The following is a 22,974-nucleotide window of genomic DNA, read 5'->3' as shown; positions in this document are numbered from 1 at the left end:
ACAGTCCATGGAACTCTCCAGGCCAGAATACTGGAGTTCCCTTCTCCAGGGGATCTTCCCAACCCAGGGATGGAACCCAGGTCTCCCACATTGCAGGTGGATTCTTTACCATCTAAGCCACCAGGGAAGCCACTTGTGAAAGCAAAGAACTAATCTAGTATGATGACAATGTAACAAATCATTCAAGCTCTCTTCAATCATTTAAAGAGAGTAGGTGTAGGGAGAAAAAAAAAAAGTTGCAGTTGGGGAAAACATTTTAAAAGAATGGTTAAAAAAAAAGAAAGTTCCCCAAATACTGTCCTACTTACTGCAACTATCAATACATCACCCCCCGACCTACAGACTCCCTAGCAGTATTGTTTCAGCATGTAAAACCATCATTTATTATAATAGATTTCTTCTCTAGCTATGCAGGTTTTCAAGTATTCATTGTACAAATCAGAACACACAATCCCTACTCCCAGTGAACTCAGAATCTTCTGGTATAAAAAGGTGTGTATTGTTCAGATAGAGCTCTTCAAAGTCTTTCAGGATCCCAAGTTTTGAATTTTTTTTAACCACTGATGATTATTAAAAATGGGAGAACAAAATTCATTATAATCCATGCCTTTGCTAGCCTATAAAATATTCAAATTAACACTTCAAACATCCTTTTCCATTTTTTCCTTTTAGCTCCTCGTTTAGCCAGTAATTTTCTTAAAAATCTATCATAAAATAAAGCCTGTGACACTTAAATATTTTTTATGTTTCTTCATGTAGAAAACTTATATATAAGCCTTCTTATTGATTTACACCCTAATCCTTCATGTTTACTTTAATGTTAAGGAATAAGCTTCATTTAAAACAATTCTTCTTTCCAGTTCAGCAATTCAGATTACAAAATCATGTAATATGATTTTGATTTACTCGGTCCATGAATATAAATACATACGGAATATCAAAAACATTAACTCAAAAATATCTGAAGAATCTACATTTACCAGGAAGCACTGTGTCACATATTAGCAGTGAATGAAGTCAACAGGGAAAAGAGTAATAGTGTGGAAAAAAGACATGAAATATAATATTCTGGGGCAATCTGGTTTTCAAATAATGACCCATAAGAGCTGAAGAAATAAATGAACTAAAAAAGAAAAGATAATGGTTTACTTTTATTCACATGTAGTTGCCATTAAAAGGAACTCATTCATAGAAACATTTTTGCTATTCTAACAACCTTTCCCTCTCATCACCTCTTACAAATAAATCCCACAACAGGTCAGAAATGTTAAAGGTTATATCACAAATGGAACACATTAAGTAGTTTTTAAACCTCTAAAATATGGCTTATAAACAATTTTACATAGCAGGTTACCTATTAATATGTTACATATTAAACAGATATATGTACCATTTTGGACAATCAGATTTCTTTGATATTAAAGATGGAGTTGGCATTTTTGTCAAAAAGGTATTTTAAACCTGTTAAGGAGTTTCTATAGTGTGGAATTTCACTTCTTTATAAAGTGGTATCTTAAGTATATCATTATTAAATCAAATCAGAAACTAGATCCATCTCTGGGAAAACACCCAATTTTTATTGTATGCATCATGTAAACTCCTTGCGAGTAGTATCTATGCAGTTACTCTCAACTAAGAAAAACAAATTCTTGTTCTGGATATACATCAAAACCTAAGATTATCTTTGTATAATAATATTTAAAAATCTGACAAGAACATGATAAATGTTACCAACCCAAGAGCCAAACCTCGGTTTGATTACACATCCTAGTTTTCGCAGAATCTACTTCTGAGCTCACCAAATTCAGTTCTATCAGGACAGCAGCTGTTCAGATCACCATGTACATCCAGCGCCTGACACAGTGCATGGCAGAGTCGGTGTTCAGTAAATATTTCAGTGACTGAAGACAAATTTTTAACAGCAAGTGGAAAAAAAAATACAACTTTGAATAACTGGACTAAGAATACCAATTGTCTCATGATGCAGCAAGAGGAACTTTTTGTGATAATTCTAGGATTATTTATAAGTAAACTGGGAATTAGGTAAAGAAACTGTCATAATGGGAAAAAAAGAAAAGCCACAACATTTTATCCTCCAAACCTAATGTGTAAAATTTGGAATATGAACTAGGTGAAAACTACCATGATAATAAGTAAGGCAATTCCAAAACTAAAATGTTTTGCATATTTATTAAACAATCCATTTTCTTTCTGACAATACTCCTAATACTAGATGAAAATTTTTATAGGTTTTACCAAACTCATAATAGAATGTGCCTAATCAGTTCATCCTTTGTCTTTAAATCCGTTAGAGAGTTTTAAATATGGAAGAACTTTATCAGCCTCAAATTATTAAAAAAAATTACCAAAGACCTAAAATAATTATTGGCTAATTAATACATTTGTAATAGTGCCATGATTTTGTCCATATATATTTCACCCAGCATTGTCAAAATTAACCTGATAGTCAATGAAATGAAAACATCTATAATTTCAAAAATGATTGAATTTTTAAATCAGTAGTCATAACAATATCATTGTGTTCTGAAATTAGAAAACTCTTGGCAGATATACAAAAACACATTTATCAGGATTTATCAAAATTCTCCATCAAAGTTTTTTAAAAAATCTTAATCTTTAGGTACTATAAAAAAATACTAATCAAATGAGATGTGTTTGGTCTGACCAATTCCACAAAGTGAGGAGGAAAAGGAAGGAAAAAAAAAAAAAAAAAACTTGTACAGTTAAATTTCAAATCCTAAACATGAAATCTTTTATTTGAGCCTACCTCTCTAAATTTATAAAGATACCAGCACTCTTGGAAACCAACTGTAAGCAGTATCAAAATTTCACTGTTATGAATTCTAATCAGTTTAGTCCTCCATTTTCTTACATACTGAACATCTTTTCCATCAGAATCCGTCAGAAAAATAATGCAAATCTCACTTTCTTGGTCACCCTTCAGCCCAAGGCCAATCAGTCTCAACAACCAAAAACTGTAGCTTTATGACTGGTAGGCTGCTTCTGCAGTAAAACTATTTCTCTAGCAATCAAAATTGTCATCTGAGGCAATCCTTCACTGCTCTAGAAGCACAGTTCGAAGCTCGTCTTCTTTCTCGATCAACATTGAAGCAATGGCTCCGTCATTAAACTCAAAGGAAGTTCCTCCATCCACAACCATGCATGCATCCCAACACCGAGAACGCACACACACCCTAGGCAGAGAGAGACGTGTGTTAAATATCAACACTTTGCTTAAACTGCAGTTTCTTTACAACACTGAGTTTTTATCTAAACTGGCAGGTAGATCATTTGGCCTTGATTTTAAAAATCAAGTTGCCCTGCCCTTTGTTATGAGAGAATTAGTGACTATGTCAATATGAGTACATTACCCAAAAAAACCTCAAAATTGAAACATTCAGGATAGCTCCATTCACCCAAACACTTAAAAGTGAACAAGTTCAGACTTGATGGAACTCATAGGAGCTTTTTGAACATTATTACCATTACAAGTATTTTAAGTATTGAGCAAGAATGTAACTACTGTCATGTAAAATTTTTACTTATATACAACATACAGAAAAGGCACAAATTATCAGGGTACAGCTCAATGAGCACACTTGTGTAATCATCACCCAAATTAGGAACTGAATGTTACACTCAGTTCCCGGGAAGTTCCCTCATTGCTCTTAACCCATCTCCCAGTCTCTACTCCCCGCGCCTCCTTCCCAAGCATATCCACTATCCTAATTTCAATCACATAGTAATAATAGCTTTGTCTATTCTTGAAATTCTATATAAATGGAAGAATACAATAGATATGCCTCTATTTGGCTTCTTTTGCTCAACAGTATGCTTGTGAAATCATCCATATTATCATACGTAGCAGCACTGGGTTCATTTTCATTGCTGTCTGAAAACACTTGCATTGTACGAAAATACCAAAACTTAAGTATCTCTTCTACTATTCATGGACATTAGGGTTTTTATCTATTGGGAACATTGCTACTATGAATATTCTTGAGTATGTCTTTTGGTACATACATATCTGTCAGTGTATACACTTCTGCTGGATATATATCTTAGAGCAGAATCACTGAGTCACTGCATGTCCTATATTCAGCTTTGGTAGGTAACTGCCAAACAATTTTCCATATTATTCCTAACAGTATAAAAGTTTTATATAAAATTTCTAGTTGCTCCACTTTTATATAAAAGTTTTAGTTGCTCCACCTTATCAACAACTGGGATTTTAGCTAGGCTGGTGAGTGTGTGTGGTATTGTATTTGTTCAGTTGCTCCATCATATCTGACTCTAAGCGACCCCATGAACTGCAGCATGCCAGGTTCCTCTATCCTTCACTATCTCCTGGAGTTTGCTCAAACTCATGCCATTGAGTCGATGATGCCATTCAACCATCTCATTTTCTGTCACCCCTTTTCCTCCTGCCCTCAATCTTTCCCAACATCAAGGTGTTTTCCAGTGAGTCAGCTCTTCACATCAGGTGGCCAAAGTATTGGAGCTTCAGCTTCAGCATCAGTCCCTCCAATGAATATTCAGGATTGATCTCCTTTAGGATTGACTGGTTTGATCTCCTTGCAGTCCAAGGGACTCTCAAGAGTCTTCTCCAGCACCACAATTCAAAAGCATCAATTCTTCGGCACTCAGCCTTTTTTAAGGTCCAATTCTCACATCCTTACATGACTATGGTATTATATGATATAGTTTTAATTTACATTTCTCACATGAATAAGGTCAAGGATGTTTCTCCATACACTTATCAGCCATTTGGATATTCTCTTTTGCGAAATGCCCGTCCAAGACTTTCGGCCATTTTTCTAAGGGGTTGCCTGCCTTCTTTCTTACTGACTGGTAAGAATTTTTATAATATATTCTGGATATGAGTCCATTGCTGAACATAGATACTATCTCACTCTGTGGCTTGCCTCTTTATTTTCTTGATGGTGTCTTGATTAACAAAAGTTAATAACTCTAATTTAGTTCAACCTGTCAATCTGTTGCTAAGAAATATTTTCCAGCCAAAGTCATAAAGCTGTTCTCCTACTTATATGAGCAAACATTTAAATGAATCTTTCAGTCTTACCCAATCTGAGTACAGATTTGTTGATTAATCAAAATTAACTCTCAAATGATTAAGTGATTTTTAAATATGATCACTATCCTTTTTAGTGTCTTTCCTGGAAAAAAATCAATTATGCATTTTCGAAAAAGTATATGCACACTGTTAAGAAGCAATTTGTAACTGAACTATTCTTTGCTTGCCATGAAAAGTGAAAGTAGAAGTCACTTAGTTGTGTCTGACTCTTTGTGACCCCATGAACTGTAGCCTGCCAGGCTCCTTTGTCCATGGAATTATCCAGGCAAGAATGCTGGAGTAGGTAGCCATTCCCTTCTCCAAGGGGATCTTCCCAACCCAGGGATTGAACTCAGGTCTCCCGCATTACAGGTGGATTCCTTTTCATCTGAGCCACCAGGGAAGCCCAAGAATACTGGAGTGGGTAGGCTATCCCTTCTCCAGGGAATCTTCCTGAACCAAGAATCAAACTGGGGTCTCCTGCATTGCTGAAGGATTCTCTACCAGCTGAAGTATCAGGGAAGCCCTAACTATAGTTAAGTTTTCTTGTTAGTCTGGAAGACTGGGAAACCTTTACAAAAATTATAAACATTTTTGTATATCTTCTTCCCCTCAAAAAAAAAAAAAATCCGTGGCAAATTTAATAGATGTGGGCATGGGTGGGAGATTCACTTGTAGGGAAAAGCTGAAAGAAATGAGTCCTTTATGTTGCTACACAATTTAGGCTTTATATGAATGTATGTCCTGCTTTTATTCCACAGCATATGAAAAAAAAGTTGCTTTCCAGTCAGTTTCTTTTGAAGTGACAATCTGATCTTACTGTGTCTTACTTAATAAAGTAAAAACAAACAAGCACACATTACCCAATTAAATAACCCTGTCCTTTCTTTCCACTCAGTTAAATTTTAGTTTCTCTAAAATGAAACAGTAAGTTTCAGAGAAAATATCACGTTAGCCAGGTTATTAGCATGATACCGCTGTAGCTCCACAGCTTCTACTTTTCCTGCATGATTAAGTTTGAAGGAGTGATTTAATGAAACTGAATACTTTCACAGCCAAATGTGCTTTATAATTAATTACAAGGGAGGAAAACAGCTACAAGAGACTGTGGAAGCTTACTTTGAGGTGAAACAACGCTGGCGACTGCTTGAGAAAATTCTGTTTGCTATTGGTTCTCGAATACTGAAAAGTATTTTTGGTTCTTCTGGACTATAGAGCAGTGATTCATTATATTCGTTTGTTACTATAAAGGAAAAAAGCCAAATATTAGCACATTCAATGAAAAACAGTCACTTCTGAGAAGTGCATAATGAGAATGGATGCTATCCCCAATTTAAGGCAGTTCTATTCCAAAAGTCTGTTTGGCAGCAAGTTTCTTAGAACTCATGACAAACTCCATTAAAAAAAAAATGCTTATAAACAAGGAGTATGTTCCCAAATTAGCCCACAGAAGCCTACATCACCCGCAGGATAGCAGAAATAGGTACCTTTGGTGGGGGAAGGGAGGACTGTAAAGTCAGTAAACAAGGAGAAACTAGTTTGAAGCACTCAAAAATGGAACTTGAGTTGATATAATCCCTTGCTAATAAGTTCCTTTCCAAAACATCATGCCAAAGGGTTCATGAGGTATTTCTACAAGCCTTTGGGATCTACTTTCTCCCTAACCAAGAGGCACACAAAGTTGGCATGCAGAGCACAAACTGGTTAAAGACAACTGTACAAAGAAACTGGGCTTGAAAAAAGCATTTAGTTGAACACCACATTAAAAGACATCACAAAACTATCAGATAATCTACCTTATATACCAAAATTTCATTTGAATTAAATGAAGTGTCTGTAACAGTGACTGCACCATTGGCATTCACTATTGCTTCTGAAGATAAGTCAAATCTTCAAAGGAATAATATTCATTCAGTAAAGCAGTATGTTTATTAAAATAAAAATCACTGTATTTTATATATACCCTTAAATTACTTTACATAACTGATGTAAATTTCAGTTGTTTTATATATAGTGTTTTAAGTTAAATTATCTAATGAAGAATCAATTACTACAAATGCCTCACTTTCCTTCCTTTGATACAGATTTAACACTAATTCCAACTCAAAGCTATGATTAAAATAATATTTTAGGTCTCAAAATCAGAGAGGGAGAAAACAATCCATTTTAGAGAACTGAAAGTAACCACAGAGATTTACTCCTGTTTACAAACTATTTTAAAGGCAAACCATTTCAACAAAGAAAGTCTTTCGGGAATCCAAAACACACAAATAAAATGAATTGACTCTGTTAATATACTTTATCATGTATTGCTACATCACTTTAAAGGCAACCAATATGAACATATCTGTCACCATAACTCTCAAATTCAAATGTTTACAGATGACAACTGCAGCATAGGTAAGTAAAGGCAACTATAAACAAGTTTGGATTTGGGGGTTTTTTCTAAAAATAATTTACCTTGAAATCTTAGGATACTCTTCAACTAAACAGAGACAACACTATTTAGCTTTAGTTTGAGGTCCATACTTTCGATGAATAGACTTTAGTGTGTTAAAATTTCATATGTAAATCAAATGAATGTGGTTTTCAGTTTATGAATTTAAATATTTTTTAAAATAATTTTTTTAACAAATTTGAAGACTTCCCCAGCAATCTATGTCCACTCCCTCATTCCACTGTTGAGGAAGCACAGGAGCAAAGAAAACAGTCTTGCCCATTGTTTCAGTGAGTGACTGGCTGGTCTGGGATTGGAACCCAGGTCTTCAAATTCCCTGGTAAGTATCCTTTCTCGACCAGTGCTGGTTTTCTTAAAGGAACACTGAACTGACTGGGCAGGAGTATGTAGGAAAAGGATAAGATAACATTTTAGTTGAATGTGAAGGTAAGCATTCACAGCTCAATGAATTCCTTCCCATTCAGAAGATATTAACGGCACACCAAATTTAGGTGTGCATTTCCTATTTGCCAGATGTGTATTTTTCTACATTTTCCTATTCCCCAGGAAAAGTTTGCAATCACACTGTTTTGACACAGAAGTTAGATTTCCATGGCTGACAAAAATCATAAAATTTCAACTTAAACTTTCTACTGATTCAATATATTTTAAGGGGTATTATATTGTTGGAGTCAAAAAAGTACTATGCTTTGCTTAATTAGACAAGTACATTTCATGATAACATCCTCAAAATATACACAGAACTTAACTGAAAACGTCAGTGATTATGATCTTTTGTCACTGACCTTTTTCTACCAATTCTCTGTTCAATGGAAGACTTAAATTTCCTTGTCGGTTTGCTATTGGAAAAAGAAAGGGGGAAAATATCTTGATTAAATAAAATATTTTGTGACATACTATATAGCTAACATACAATAAAATCTACACATTATATAGCATATTATAATTGTAACATAAGAGCTATTTAGTACTCACCAATATTTAGTACATCTTCCACAGCCTGAGGTGCCACTCTGTTAATATTGAATGACCTAGAAATAAATACCACAAACATTTTTTCTTATTTTAGTTCTAAAAACATACTAAAAATGAAAAAAGAATAATCTACTTAATGTACAAAGAACTCTTAGAAATTATCAGGCAAAAACATACCCAAAAAACAATAGCCACCTCATATAGTTTTTAAAAGTAGGCAAAGTACATGGGTTAACGGTCCAGGAGTCATATGAAAATATGTTAAATCTCACTCATACCTGAGGAGATATTAAAACAAGATTCTTCTCAGATTTTAAAGATTAAAAACTGATAATGTATTGACATGGGTATGGGAAGAGAAGTATGCCCATATACTAATGGAATTATAAAAATTACAATTAGACAATTCTGTTAAGATTTAAAATGAACACACTCTTCAACCTAGTAGTTTATCCTAAAATATACTTGCACATATAATACACAAAGACAAGTATAAGGATATTTACAGAAGCATTGTTTACAATAGCAAAACCACAGAAAGCTGGGTAAATATAGCCACTCAGTAGAATACTACATAGATATTAAAAAGACTATACTACAACCATATGTAGAATACCAATGTGGAAAGATATCAACACGTTAAGTTAAAAAACCAAAAGCATTATACAGTATATGTATGTGTATATGTGTGTTCAGTTGCTCAGTTGTGTTCGACTCTTTGCACCCCCATGGACTGCAGCACACCAAGTCTCTCTGTCCCTCACCATCTCTTGAAGTTTGCCCAATAAAAAGTCCACGTCCATTGCATCGGTGATTGTGTCCAGGCATCTCGTCCTCTGACACTCTTTTCTCCTTCTGCCCTCAATCTTTCCCAGCATCAGAGACTTTTCCAATGAGTCAGCTGTCCTATATATTTATATAGAACTTCCTTGTGTTACTTATATTAAAAAATACATAGAGTGGTTATATCTGGAGATTAGTACTAGAATATAAAATGAAAGAAACCAGCTTTTCGTTGTATCCCCTTTGTATTATTTAACATGTTGTTTTTTTTTTTTTAATTTTTATTTTTTTTTTTACTTTTTGGCTGTGCTAAGTCTTCCTTGTTGCTTGTGGGCTTTTCTCTCTTTATGCCGAGCGGGGGCTACTCTGTTGTGGTGCGTGGGCTTCTCGCTGCGGTGACTTTTCTTGCAGGGCACGGGTTTCTACGGCATATAGGCTTCGGCAGTTGCAGCTCCCAGGACTCTAGAGTACAGGCTCAGTAGCTGTGGCACACAGGCTTAGTTGCTCCACAGCACGTGTAATCTTCTCAGATGAGGGATCAAACCTGTGTCCCCTGAACGGCAGACGGATTCTTAACCACTGGACCACCAGGGAAGTCCTAACACAGTTTTTAAACATGTATTTCTTTAAATTATAAAATAATTTCTGTAGGTGAGAAACCTTTAGCAAGATGCCATGCGTAACCACTGAAGAACAAACATTACCACAAACAGGAGTAACTTTTAAAAGCAGCAACTTTTAAAAGGTGGTTAGACCCTTAACCACCTAAGGACTAAACAGGTAGTTAAGGAAAGGTGTTTCTTTTAAAAAACACAATTCTTCCAGCTAATTTAGAATTCCCCTCCTGCCTCTACCTCTTTCCAGTAGATGCTCCTTCGAAAAGGAACAGCACTGCATAGTCACACGACTCTAAACCTAATTCAGGGGCTCTTAACATTTTGAGGGAAGAAGAATAAGAGATGCTCCATATACCCGCTCTAATCCTATACTCTCCATATTTTGAGAAATGTGAAAACATTTTGGACATTCTCTTAAGAAAAATGCAGATATACAAATTTTTACATTAAAAAATTGGAGTCGTTCACAGACCATATCCTTATGCTAAAAAAAAAAAAAAATCTAAAATATGGCCCTTGCCTAACCTATTTTTCACCATTACTCACCCTCCAACTTTACATTCCAAACACCCCAAGCTCCATTCTCGCCTCTTGCTCACACTTACTATGTGGTAGAAACCAAAATACTTCAAGTGTTGTGGCTTTCTTCTGGTTTAGTATGAGGTTCACAAAACCTATCTCATTAGCATTACTACTGTCACACACTACAAGCCATAAGGCACTGAAGGCAGTATCTGGCTCTTGGCAAGAACTCAACGAAAATGTCAAGTGCAAGGAAATCTGTATGAGTTACACTCTTAATTCCTCATTACTGCTTTAGAATTCTATTTTAAAGTCACATAAAAATAAGCTGTTAATAGGGTTCCACTGAAATAAAATATGTAAAGGGCAAAAGATAATAGTGACTCATGTATCTTTACTATAGTTAAGACTTAGTTTAAGAGAGCAGAAGTCTTACAAGACATGTTCTAACATTCCTAGAACTATGACTTATTAGGAATACCACAAGTCAATACAAACTAAGTTCTCTGAGTTGCGGTTAAATTAAAACTTATTTCCTGCTGGTGTAATCTAAATCTCAGCCAATTCAATCTACCCTTAGGAGTGGTTTATATTCTACATCAAAAACAAACTATACAACAAAGCAGGTGTGAGCTGGCAAACAACAACTCTTTCCTTAGGTCTACAGCCTTCACCACTGTAAGAGTTCTGATGTGCAATCGGACGTAACTTCTACTAAAGACAACCGAACTGAAAGGCAAAGAGTCTCCTATCTTCATCAGCCAGTAAAACTTTCTCTTTACTTAAGAACACCTCCTCATTGTTAATTAGGTCTGCTGGGACAGAATGTACAAAGGAGGAGGACTGGGAACAGGCTTAAGAACTCATGGAGACAAACGACCCTGCTCTGTGGTACTTCTCTACTGTGTGCGGCAAACACATTCCACCCGGAGAAAGGACTGAGGTGAGTGACACTGAGACGATGCACAGACGCTTGTTATGCAACATAACCACCACATCCTATGTCTTGTGCAAGAATTTCTGGAAATGCAAAGATGGGACAGCTAATCCCTGAGCTCTTCCCCCCACCCTCCCAGACACATGATTAGGCTGCATTTCCCACCCCTCTAGCCACACAGCATGTAACTATGTTCCAGCTAAAGGAATAAGAGCAACTATCATGGGCAACACTTCCCATAACCTCCCACAGGGGACCCTCCAAGATTTTCCTCCTTCTGGAGCACAGAAGTCTACGGTTTAGAGTTAAGCCCTGAAATTAAATCCTACCTCCTCCATTTATCAGCCACATGGCTTTGGGCAAGTCAGTTAACTTTTGAGACTTTTTATAGTCTATCAGTGAAAATAAAACTAACTAATCTCAGAGTATTCTTGAGAATTTAAGTAAGATAATATACTTACTTGGGACAAAGAAAGTGCTCAAAGATGGTACTGCAGTATGTTGAAATTATTAATGTAATGGATAGAACGTATAAACTTTCCCTCAGTATCTCTGATCCCTAGCATTCTCTCTTCTCCCCTAATGCTTCTCTTTTCTCCCCTTACTCTCTGAAGAGAAAAAGGATCAAATGATACATGGGAAATCCAATCATAATGAAAGAATTATCAGGGATAACAGGAGAGTAGATCATGTCAGAAGCAAGCAAGCTGCATAAGGCTGAGTAGAAAAGGGACTAAGTAACCAAGGTGGCAGGGACAGGATATGGTTAGAGAGACAGAACTGGCTCTACACTAGAGCACTGAGCACAAAGCAGACGTTAATAAGCAACACAGAAAAGACAGAACTTCTAATCTAAGCCATACTTATTTAAATGCAACATCAACACAGGACTCAACCATACGGTGAGTGGTAGGGGAAATAAAACTCAAGTTTTAAAGAATTCAAACTTAAGTCAGTTTGATAAGTACTGCTTTAGCTGTATTTGTGAGCATGTAGTCATTTATTCAAAAGAGCATTTTAAGTGAATAAGTATGAAGCACTGCGCTAAGCAAAGAAAAAATTAAACAGGAAAAAAAGTCACTAGTCACCACCCCATGTGCCTCAAGTTGCTCAAACTAACTGGGTATGAACTTACTAGAAACCAATTATGTGCTAAGTGCTTTAACAGTGCTATGAGGAAAAAGTGCTGGGTAAGGGCAAAAAAAGGGATTGATTAATTAGGCTTATGAAAAGAACAAGGTCTTAAGCAAAGATTTTGACATTTAAATGACATTTGAAGACTGGAATTTTTAGCCAGTAGATGGAAAGTGGAAAATGTTCAGGCAGTCAATGCAGGAAGAAGGTACATTGAGCAAAAACAAAAAGCCCAGAGAGAACATGGCTTGTGCTAAGAATTGCAAGTAGCCTGCAGAGCCTCCAGTGTAATAGGTTAGGGTCAGGCAGGAGTAGGCTGGCAAGGAACCTTAGCTCACATTTAAAGGGCTTCATATGACAGACTGAGTAACGTGAACACAGTCAGGAGTCAAGAAAGTTTTAAAGCACAGAAGGGAAATAGTGAGATCTATCTACATTATGGAAATATTACTCTGTGGTAGGAGTTACGAATAACAGCCTGAAGAAGCAAGATGAGGCACAAAGAATATTCACTAAAGAGATAGGGGGCGACACCAAGAAACAGCCACAGAAACTGAAAAGCAGGGGCTAGAATTCCTGAAGTACATCTGAGAGGATTCAGAGACTGCTAAGTACAGAGGGAGGACAGGAAGACCCAGAGTTAAGAGCCAGCCTTTAGGGAATAATGTGTCTTCCTGAGACTAGGAAGTCAAGGGTAAGTAACAGTGATACTATTCAGCAAGACAAGAAACACAGGAGAACTAAGGAAGACAAGAAATTCAGTTTTGAATGTGTTGAATCTGAAGTGCTATTAACATCCTTATGTAGTTAGTAGGTAATTTTACAATATGAGCCTGTACTCAAGAGAGATGACGGCTACAGATAAAAGTCAGGGAGGCATAGGCACGTGTGTGCTAAGAAGTGCAAGAGACTTCCCAGAGAGGAGTCATAGGGCAGGTAGGTTTCAGGATGTCCCAGGTTATCTCCAATTAGGCCTTGAATGCACAAACTTCTGGCATATTTTTTGGTACTGTACTTTGTTTTCATTTCTTTATAACTTAAAATATTCGTTTTTTTAAAATATACACTCCCTAAAAACACTCATCTTCTTTTTTCTCTTTACAAACCTAGTGCAGGAAGATAAAGAATGACCAGATCCAGGCCGAGCTGTAAGTCAAAGCTCGACTCTTGGACCCAGTGGATGAGTGCAACAGAAACTGAGCCAACCAGTAAATCAATGCCAGGCCCCTTCCTGCGTATCAGAGGCCTCAGATACACCAATGTGAGACCACACGCAAATTATATTACTTAAAGCATTTCACAAAATTTGATAAGCAACATTCCAAGTTACTCACCAGGCCTTTGATCCTGTTCCAGTACACAAATTGAGGCCAGAGCTCTTCTGTTTTTCCCATGGGCCATCATCAACTGAAATCTCGTAGTAGGAAGCCCTATGAATTGAGAATATAAAACTGGATTTGCAGAACTTATGTCTCATGGTAAATGAGATAAAGTATCTTTTTCAGAGCTGATGAAATCTAAGTAGGTCATCCTGACTTAGACATACCTAACTTAGTAGGGACACACATCATGATGCTAATTCCAATACTGATTTAAGTGAAAAAAATTCAAAAATATCTATATGTCTACATCCTTCTCTGACCTATATGTGCCTCCATCCTTTAAGATTTCAAACAAGAGCTTCTTATAAATTTTTACCTAGCACTGCTATGGAAACATACAGAAGATGATTTCAGAATTCAAAAAGAAAATGCCATTCCTAGGGGAGTTTTCTCAGGAGCTAGTCCTTGACACATCTAAGTCTGCATCTAATCCTTCAAGTTACCAACCGTTTCTACTTAACTCTTGTTTCTCAAGTTATGTACTAATGTGCCTTTTGAATTGATAGTAAGCTAGCAGAGATAATGAGGTTCTAAAGAAAAATCTCAACCAGTCCTGGACCAGTGAACAAAACTAGGGATAAAATAAGAACTGTAATTTTTTTTAAAAATTTATATTTCTAAGATTATTTAATAAACATGGAGTCAACTGGGTTTTCTGACACCAGCCCCCCCCCAAAAAAATGACACCACTTTTTAACTGCATGAATATTTAAGTGATTTGTAACTATTCAAAGAGCTTTTGAAACATACAGAAGCCTATTTTGTAAACTATGTCTTAAAATAATGGTGTCAACAGTCAACAAACACTGAGCTACTTTTATCCAGCAAATAAAAAAGCTAAAATAAACCCTTCACAAAATATAGCTTTTCAAAACAATGACAATTATTAGACATCCCTGCAAATATTAACATTCATTGGATAATTTATCTCTTATTCTAACCCTTTCATTTTCTCCTGCCAAGCACGTGGTTTGTGAATGCTTCATATGATACAACTCCGAGTCGTTTTTTTCTCTGAAGTCAGCATTCTCTTTAAAAATAAAAGACAGCAAGTCTAATATTCACATTTAATCTATTTCATAGCTTTGTTATGTCTTCCTAGAAAATTAAGAATTTTAGGTACATTAGTCTATTATATACAATACAGACAAGTCAGCCAAATCCATTGGAATGGCTGCTATTATGCCAGAATCATGTAGAAACCAGAGATTAGAGGTAAGTGGGGACAGAAAAGCAGCAGAGGTAAAGAGAAAGAAAAGTCAGGAGAGAGACGCTGAGTCCAAAACAAACAGCGAATTTAGTGTCATTCTCACATGCAAGTTTATCAAGATTAGTCAACTCATAGAATTTTGGTTTCAGGGAAATTATTTTTTTAAGGCAGCAATAAAACTCACAGTCCCTTTAGAGTGGGTATACTTCTTCTTAAATTGTCCACTGCTACAGCCCAAGAATAAGACATTCTAGGTTAGAACAAATAGGAGAAAGAAAAAAATTGGGCTTTTAAAATGTTCTTAAGTTTAAGAACATTATAAATGAGGCAGGAATAATATTGCCACACTTCACATTTTCCAAGCAAAGCACTTCAGTTTTCAGGAAAACTACACTTCTATTGCACACACTAAAGAAAAGCACAGACTTAGCCCGGCTCTGTTATTTATTAATTGTGTGACTTGGGGCAATTTACTTCACCTCTCTGAGCCACAGATTGCCCTATAAAATGGAGATAATGACAGCATCAATATTTATTCAATCTATAAATATTTATTAAGTGCCTAATGTTTTAATAAGCACTGTGCGAGGTACTAGGGATTTAATAGACACAATCTTCCAGAAGTTTATATTCTAGTATGCAGGTCAGAAATATTACAGTAATAATTACCAACTATTTAGAGTGTTTACTGCTTTAAGCAATAAACAAGACACTATATAAGAAATAATACAAGATGGCCTTGAAACAGCACTGCCAGGAGGAAGGCGTGTACAGGCAGGGCAGTTCAAAAAATAAGTAATAAGTTCTCATGACAACTCAATGCTGGATCTGGAATTAGAAACGCTGGGTTTACATGATGGTTCTGATGCTAAATTAAACATATGAGCTTGGCCAAGTGATTTGAATTCTCCAAATCTCAGTTTTTTCACTGAGAAATACAACCACTTTTCTCACAGAGTTGCTATGAGCATACCCGTGACAACACACACAGCATGCACAGTGCCTGACACGCAGCAGGCATTCAGTAAGTGTTCACTTCCTTTCTGCCTACGTCTGTGTCATAGACTCTTTCAGAGTAATTTCTAATATTTCCAGTAGTTAAGGCTTTCTCAGTAGCAACAGAAGCCCACCCACTGCTGTCCTTAATCTTAGTAAAGATACCAGGTGAGGCATCAAAGACCACAAGAAGAACCAGCGTCGGCATCAGGGGTAAACCCACCAAAGCACTGCCACCACAGGAAACAGAAGCGTCCGATCAGACACCTCCTAACGGGCCCTCACTGAATTTCCATAAGTCAGTCATTGATCCCAATTTTCCTCCTTTTGTAAGTTATTTTTAGTAAGTACAAATCATAAAGCAACACTAGTAGAAGCTCTCAGAAGTTATGACCTTCAAAATATACAAACAGAATAATGTAAGCCCTTAAATGGCTTCCCTTGAATAAGCATAAACTCACAAAACATCTTTACCTTTGTCATCTACTTATTTTAATGGAGACTTTTTCCAATCTCATTTTAAGGTTGTTCTCTTCTGCCTGTCTTTAGCAATAGTGATGAGATTATATCACTGTTATATTCTCTTCCTCTCTCTTGTGACATAAATGTATCCATTACTCATTTCCATATTGCTTCAAACTTGATATGCTATAGTTTTTTCTGTTGCTGCATAAGTCTTACTATATTAAAATAAGTACATCTTTACCCTTTACCATATTTTTAAGTTCTTTAAAGTATATATTTTTATTTGATTTCTTGAAGAATACATTTTACTTTTAATAATTTTTAATTATGTATTTTACTAGCTTCCAAAACATTAAGACACAACTACTTTTATCTTATTCGTTTTTATATTCCTAGTTCACATAGCAGGTGTGCAATATATCTTACTGCATAAATTTAAAATTATATTAAAATAATTACAACTCAAAAAGATAATTCAAATCATTCTGTTGAATCAGGTTTTGTTCTCTTCAATACTACCTCCAGTAGTAAGTTAATGGCTAAAATGTGTGTTTTTTTTTAAAGACAAATTATTCTCATCATAATTAAACTTACTATAAAAGAATGACTTATAATGAAGAGAATTTCAGAAAATTTGAAACTCTCAGGGAATCAATTACATGACCTTCAAAAGGTCACATGGTTCTGGTAGCAGGAGAGTAGAATACAGATTTATCTCTAATCTTCCATCCCTAACTCCCTTACAACAACAAAAATGAGAAAGAAAGTTCTAAATGTACCACCAAGAGTTAAATTAACTTTACATTATGGCAGTCATTTTACAATTAGTAACTAGGGTCACACAAATTTTCTGCAAAAAATTCTGCTGACAATTTAAGCCTAAGTTATATTCAACACTCACAAAATAGATTTTATCAGTAATAAAACATATACTGTGTTTTTATATTCCCACTGAAGAACTTCACTAACCTTAATTTTTGGTAATAATGGTTACAAGTCTTAAGCTGTCAATACTCTTGCCTTACGATGTTGCACTGAAAAGGATCAACATTACTTATGCAGTATTCTTGTCAAAAATGCTTAGTCTGAATTTTATCATGCAAAGTAAAAAAAAATCATACAAATCTAAAATAAGGAATATTCTGCCAATATTCTGCAATTGGCTTAAACCATTTAAAAATGTAAAAATCATAAATGACAAAACAAGGATGGGACTAAAAACTATTCTTAATTCAATCTAAAGGGCTATGATGGCCAAATAAGATTAATTAAAAAAATAAGTAATATTTTTGTGTTCTCCTTAACTGGATCCTGGATCAAAACAAGCAAATAAATAAATCAACTTTATGAAACATTAAGACAATCAGTAGAGAAATTTTAATATGAACAGTGTATAAGATCAAAGTTTTATATCAACTGCAAATATATGCCTATATATCATTCTCTTAAACATTTATAAAGCACCTATATAATGGATGAAAGGCTCAGGGAAATATTGCAGTAAAGAAATCTGAGTAACTTTGTTTAATGTAGGGCTTCACAAACATTTTTGGTAATGAAACTTTCTTTCTTCTTAACATGTATTAATGTGTACAAAGGTGTGGAAATATTTCATTTAATAATTCATTTTTCTTATATAGAATTAATTATTCACAAATCTTAGGTGGTAGAAATTTAATAAAGAGTTTAAAATTACTAAAATATTAAATTTTAAACTCAAGATGACAAGTTTAAAAGTACCTGGATGATAAACTCTCCCCAATGAAGACTTCATTTAGTGCTCTCACTGGCAAGAGCTGGGGTCCAGAAGCCTCAAACCCTGCAGAGAATGAAAGAAAAATCCAAGAGAGTGCCTTAAAACTTCAGAAATATTATCATATAAATTTTATAAAATATTAAAATATTTGTCTTAATAGCGTCTATAGCTTAACATTAACATATGAATTAAATCTTAAAGTATTCATAATATAGAACCATAAAATCATTTAAACATTATAGCTGCAATGAGTAAATAAACCTTAGTTTTTCTTGAAACAATTTTTCAAGAGTGATGAAATATACTGATATTTATTCACAGCATAAGATTCAAGTTGTCACACCGCTAAGTTTTGCTCCAACTACAACCTGCTTCAGAAGTAGAGATGATGGAGTTCTTCCAAGGGAGAGTCATTTCTGGATTCAAGCAGCAAATTACTTGCATGGCTCATGTATGAAGCCAAATCAGTTATGTTAAAAGTCAGATTATTTCTCAAATAGAAAACAGAGAATGTTTTTCAGCAATGGCAGCTCTGGAGAACAGTGCCACATCTCCTTATATGACTCCTAAAAAAATGTCATCTTTATTTATTTATTTTTTTCATCTTTATTTTATTCAAGGTTCTGTGCACACAACTTATGTAACCTTCCTTGATGATTACTTAAACCGCACTTTATCACACAAAATCCTCCAAAGAATCCCACTGCTTTCTGGATCAAAGTGTGATTTTCACCTTCAAATGATCCCCTTTACTTTTTGTCTTTAACCAGTCCCCAGCCTGAGATGCCAGCCCTTTCTTCCCAGGGTCACCAATAGGTTCGCCGCACTCAGGTGTCTCCTGCTGGGCATGCACTATGGAACAAGATACCTTTTCTGTCTCCTCCACTTTTTTTTCTTAGTCAAAGCTAAATGTTAACTTCAACTGAGGCAGCAGCTAGCCTCTAAGATGGTCCCCCATGATTCCTGCCTCCTGGTATTCACATGCTTATATAACTCTTCCTTTCACATCACACCAGAATTAGTCTATGCAACCAACATAAGGCAGAAATGATGGTATGTCACTTCTGAGATTTGGTTTAAAAAGACAGCCTGGCTTCTACCTTGGTCACTCTCTCTCCCAGATCACTTGTTCTGGGGGAAGATATTCCATAAGCAGTCCAATGGAGAAGCCAACACAGTGAGGACCTGAAGCCGCCTGCTAACAGCCACGTGACGAGCTGTGGTGCAGATCTTCCAGTCCAGTTATGTGTCCCGGCCAACAGCTTGACTGTCACCTCTTCAGAGACCCTAAACCTGAACTAACAAGCTAAGCCTCTCTTGGATTCTTAACTTTCATAATCTCTGTGAAATCACAAGTATTTTGTATTAAGATGGTAAACTCTGGGATAATTTGCTGTTTTAAGATTTTGTTTTAGGTTAATATGTATAAATAGACATTAGACACTTAATACTCTATAAAACTTTCCACCACTGTCACCAACACAACCACCAATTTAATATTCTCCTCTGACTTGTAGCCTATTTGTTTATATGCTTATTGAATGTTAATTACATGTATAATTTCTTTTGGATTTTAACTGTCTAAAGTGACCCAACTATTCTTTCAATTACCACAAGTTGCTATTACAATACCATGGAATCTTTAAAAATTTATTTGACTAAATTATATAATGGGCTAACATTATCAGCTAGATCTCACAATACAGAAGGAATCTGATACAAAAAGGTATATAAGAATGATGTGTTTGATCAAATTTGATTGTACTTAAGACTGCATAATTAACTTCTGATATTGTCTTAATTTGGTACTAAATATATTCACATTTTTACAACTAACAAGTTTTGCCAACGTAAAAAGTTAAAATTTACAGTTTAAATTATTTCTCTTTACATAGTGTAATCACTAATGGAACGTTTTGTATCTCCTCACAGATTTTCTACAAATGTTCACTAACAGTAAGTACTCACTAAACGTTGCTCTGTACTCAGTTGCCAAGTCATGCCTGAGGCAAGAATACTGGAATGGGTTGCCATTTCCTTCTTCAGGGGATCCTCCCAATCCAGGGACAGAACCTCTGTCTCCTGCACTGGGAGGCACGTTCTTCACTGCTAAGCCGCCAAGGAAGCCATCACCATATATTAGTAACTGATAAATCTTAAGTCTCACCAAACTGTAACCATATGTTTTTCTTTTGTATGGTCTTAACTTTTTATGTGTATTCCTGTTTCTCCTCATCCTAATTTTCCTTTCTGTATATAGCACTTTTACTATATGTGTTTGCTGAATTTCACCTGAAATCTTTTATCAAAGGAGGAAGAGAATATATAAAATTGCTTCAAGTCTCATTAATCATCTTAATTCTGCTTATATTTCTTTCATGCTAATTGACTACCAAACATTATTTAATCATTAAACTGTTCATTTACACCTTGCTTCAACAAAACACGAAAAGATGGACTCAATAGCAATTGACAATTTTCTATTCAAGAGAATCCATTACAAAATTAATCATTAATTTATATTTTTAAGTATAGAATTGTTACGTGACAGAAACCATAATCCTGAGCAATTCTCTCACACTGTCAGACTATGTTTCTGGAGCTACCCACCTTGGGTATACTCATGGAACTAGTAATGGCCAATGGAATATGAGCAAAAGTAGTGAAAAGGCCTGGCTCCTACAACTTCCTTAAGAATCCCCCATGCTCTCACTGTCTTCTCCCCATAGTTACAAAGGACCACACAGAAGATCAAAAGCCTTAGAAGACAGTAGGAGCCACTGTTTGGAGGTTGCCTGAAAACTCCTTGGACATGAGCTGAACTATAAATAAAACTTCAGTATGTTAAGCCACTGAGATTCTAGGATTGTTTATCAAATCAATTCACTTATCCAAATTAATACAACTAGGCTTGCAAATAAAAAGTTACAAGTTTATGTGATTAAAAGTTTTCTTTAACAAATAAATAAACTCTACCTTCCCTTGACTTAGCATGCACGCACATCATTATGTCATTCTTGGGCTTTCCTGGTGGCACATACAGTAAAGAATCTGCCTGAAATGTGGGAGACCGGGGTTCAATCCCTAGGTCAGGAAGATCCTCTGGAGGAGGGTATGGCAACCCACTCCAGTATTCTTGCCTAGAGAATTCCATAGACAGAGGAGCCTGTTGGGCTACAGTCCATGGGGTCGCAAACAGTTGGAGACAACTGAAGCAACTTAGCACGCGCACACCTTCCCTTGAGGGTATAATGGTAATAAAAATGAACTCCTCTTCATTAATTTGTATACAACCCAGGTGGCTCAGGTGGTAAAGAATATGCCTGCAATGCAGGGGAGCCTGGTTCAATCCCTGGATCAGGAAGATGCACTGGAGAAGGAAATGGCAACCCACTCCAGTATTCCTGCCTGGAAAATTCCATGGACAAAGAAGCATGGTAGGCTACAGTCCATGTGGTTGCAGAGTCAGACATGACTGAGCAACTGAGCACACCACATACATAATCTAGTTAAGGACAGATAACACTAAATAGAAAATTTTATTTGATTCAAGTTAAATCATCCTTCTTGCAAAAAAAACAGGATTTTTTTCTCTTTAATCCTGTGTTCCAAATTAAAAAGCTAAACCAGGGATCAAACATGGTGGTATATTTATAATCTCAAACCTACTCCTATATTCAAAAATCCCAAATGGCAGTTTCTTAGGAAGTGTTCCCTGCCAATCTGAAGAGAATTTAAATAGGAAACATGAGATATATCTTGAAATCTTCCTAATTTTTTCTCAGAAAATAAAGCTCTTTATTAAGGAAAAAACCCTCTAACAAAAAAGTTCTCTAAAACAGTGCCAACACTGTAAATGTTATATAATTGCTAATAACAATAATATTAATAATTAATATAACAATTTACAGTGTTGTTATTGAGAAATCTGAAACTACTCTGATTCCAGATTCTTCATGTATAAAATAACCTGCTCCAACCACAATAACCACCACTATCACCACTTCCTTTCTGGAAGCTTGCAAGAGGTTTGCTTTATCCCTAGTATACTAACACGCCTCAGTGTGAGACCTTTTACCATTGATTATATTAAGTATTTTGTGTGTTCCTTCATTCAGAGACTGGTGCCTAAGTTTTGAATAATTTTTTTTTAATTCTTTTTATTTTGAGTATTTCTTGTGCTTTTACTAGAACTACCAGTAACCAGATGTAAATATCCTGAATATTACTAAGTTTATATGTAATTTGTTTCTATATATATTTTTTTTTATATATATATTTAGTTTATAAGCTAAAACCAGTGAATCTGAGCAATGAATCTACATCCTATATACTGTTGGTGAAAACAACCAAATCCTGAACATCTTTCGATGACAGCAATAACTTGTTTTGGTGAAATATAAAGTAAAATTTCTAGTTAAGATTTTAAAATCTTTTAAAAAAATTAAAATCTTAATAGTTACTGCAGTCTTTCAAAAACAATAATAGGAAATCTGCTTATGAATGACTTGCAAGATTTCCAGATTTTTAAAAACTAGTTATTTAAAAATTTTCTAAAATCAAATGACTTTTTTTCAGGGGAAGAAAAACCATCTTTAAAACATGCATTAACTCACAGTTTAGGAACATCTAACCTATAAAGCT

The 22,974-nt window shown here is 35.3% G+C and overlaps 2 protein-coding genes across 4 annotated transcripts in view; one reads left to right on the top strand and one right to left on the bottom strand.

Moving 5' to 3' along the window:
* The window catches only part of SKP2 (S-phase kinase-associated protein 2, E3 ubiquitin protein ligase), a 57,981-nt gene extending 44,143 nt beyond the window's left edge, over positions 1 to 13,838 (top strand). The window contains exon 10 of the mRNA XM_010853780.1: positions 11,261 to 13,838. Coding sequence (XP_010852082.1) covers positions 11,261 to 11,309 — 49 coding nt within the window. The 3' untranslated portion in view covers positions 11,310 to 13,838. The remainder of the gene's footprint in view (positions 1 to 11,260) is intronic.
* The window catches only part of NADK2 (NAD kinase 2, mitochondrial), a 45,153-nt gene continuing 23,309 nt past the window's right edge, over positions 1,131 to 22,974 (bottom strand). For 2 of the 3 annotated variants that reach the window (XM_010853784.1, XM_010853786.1), the window contains 7 exons: positions 18,315 to 18,393; positions 15,298 to 15,363; positions 13,856 to 13,951; positions 8,529 to 8,584; positions 8,339 to 8,392; positions 6,215 to 6,338; positions 1,131 to 3,215 (listed from right to left, as the gene is read on the bottom strand). In XM_010853784.1, the coding sequence (XP_010852086.1) occupies positions 3,077 to 3,215; positions 6,215 to 6,338; positions 8,339 to 8,392; positions 8,529 to 8,584; positions 13,856 to 13,951; positions 15,298 to 15,363; positions 18,315 to 18,393 (614 nt within the window). In that variant the 3' untranslated portion in view covers positions 1,131 to 3,076. The remainder of the gene's footprint in view (positions 3,216 to 6,214; positions 6,339 to 8,338; positions 8,393 to 8,528; positions 8,585 to 13,855; positions 13,952 to 15,297; positions 15,364 to 18,314; positions 18,394 to 22,974) is intronic. The other variant, XM_010853785.1, reaches the window with a different exon arrangement.

Source organism: Bison bison, unplaced genomic scaffold (genome assembly GCF_000754665.1).
Source record: "Bison bison bison isolate TAMUID 2011002044 unplaced genomic scaffold, Bison_UMD1.0 scf7180017864331, whole genome shotgun sequence".
Classification (NCBI taxonomy): Eukaryota; Metazoa; Chordata; class Mammalia; order Artiodactyla; family Bovidae; genus Bison; species Bison bison.
Note: the sequence above shows the minus strand (reverse complement) of the source record. Positions and strands in the feature narration are given on the sequence as shown.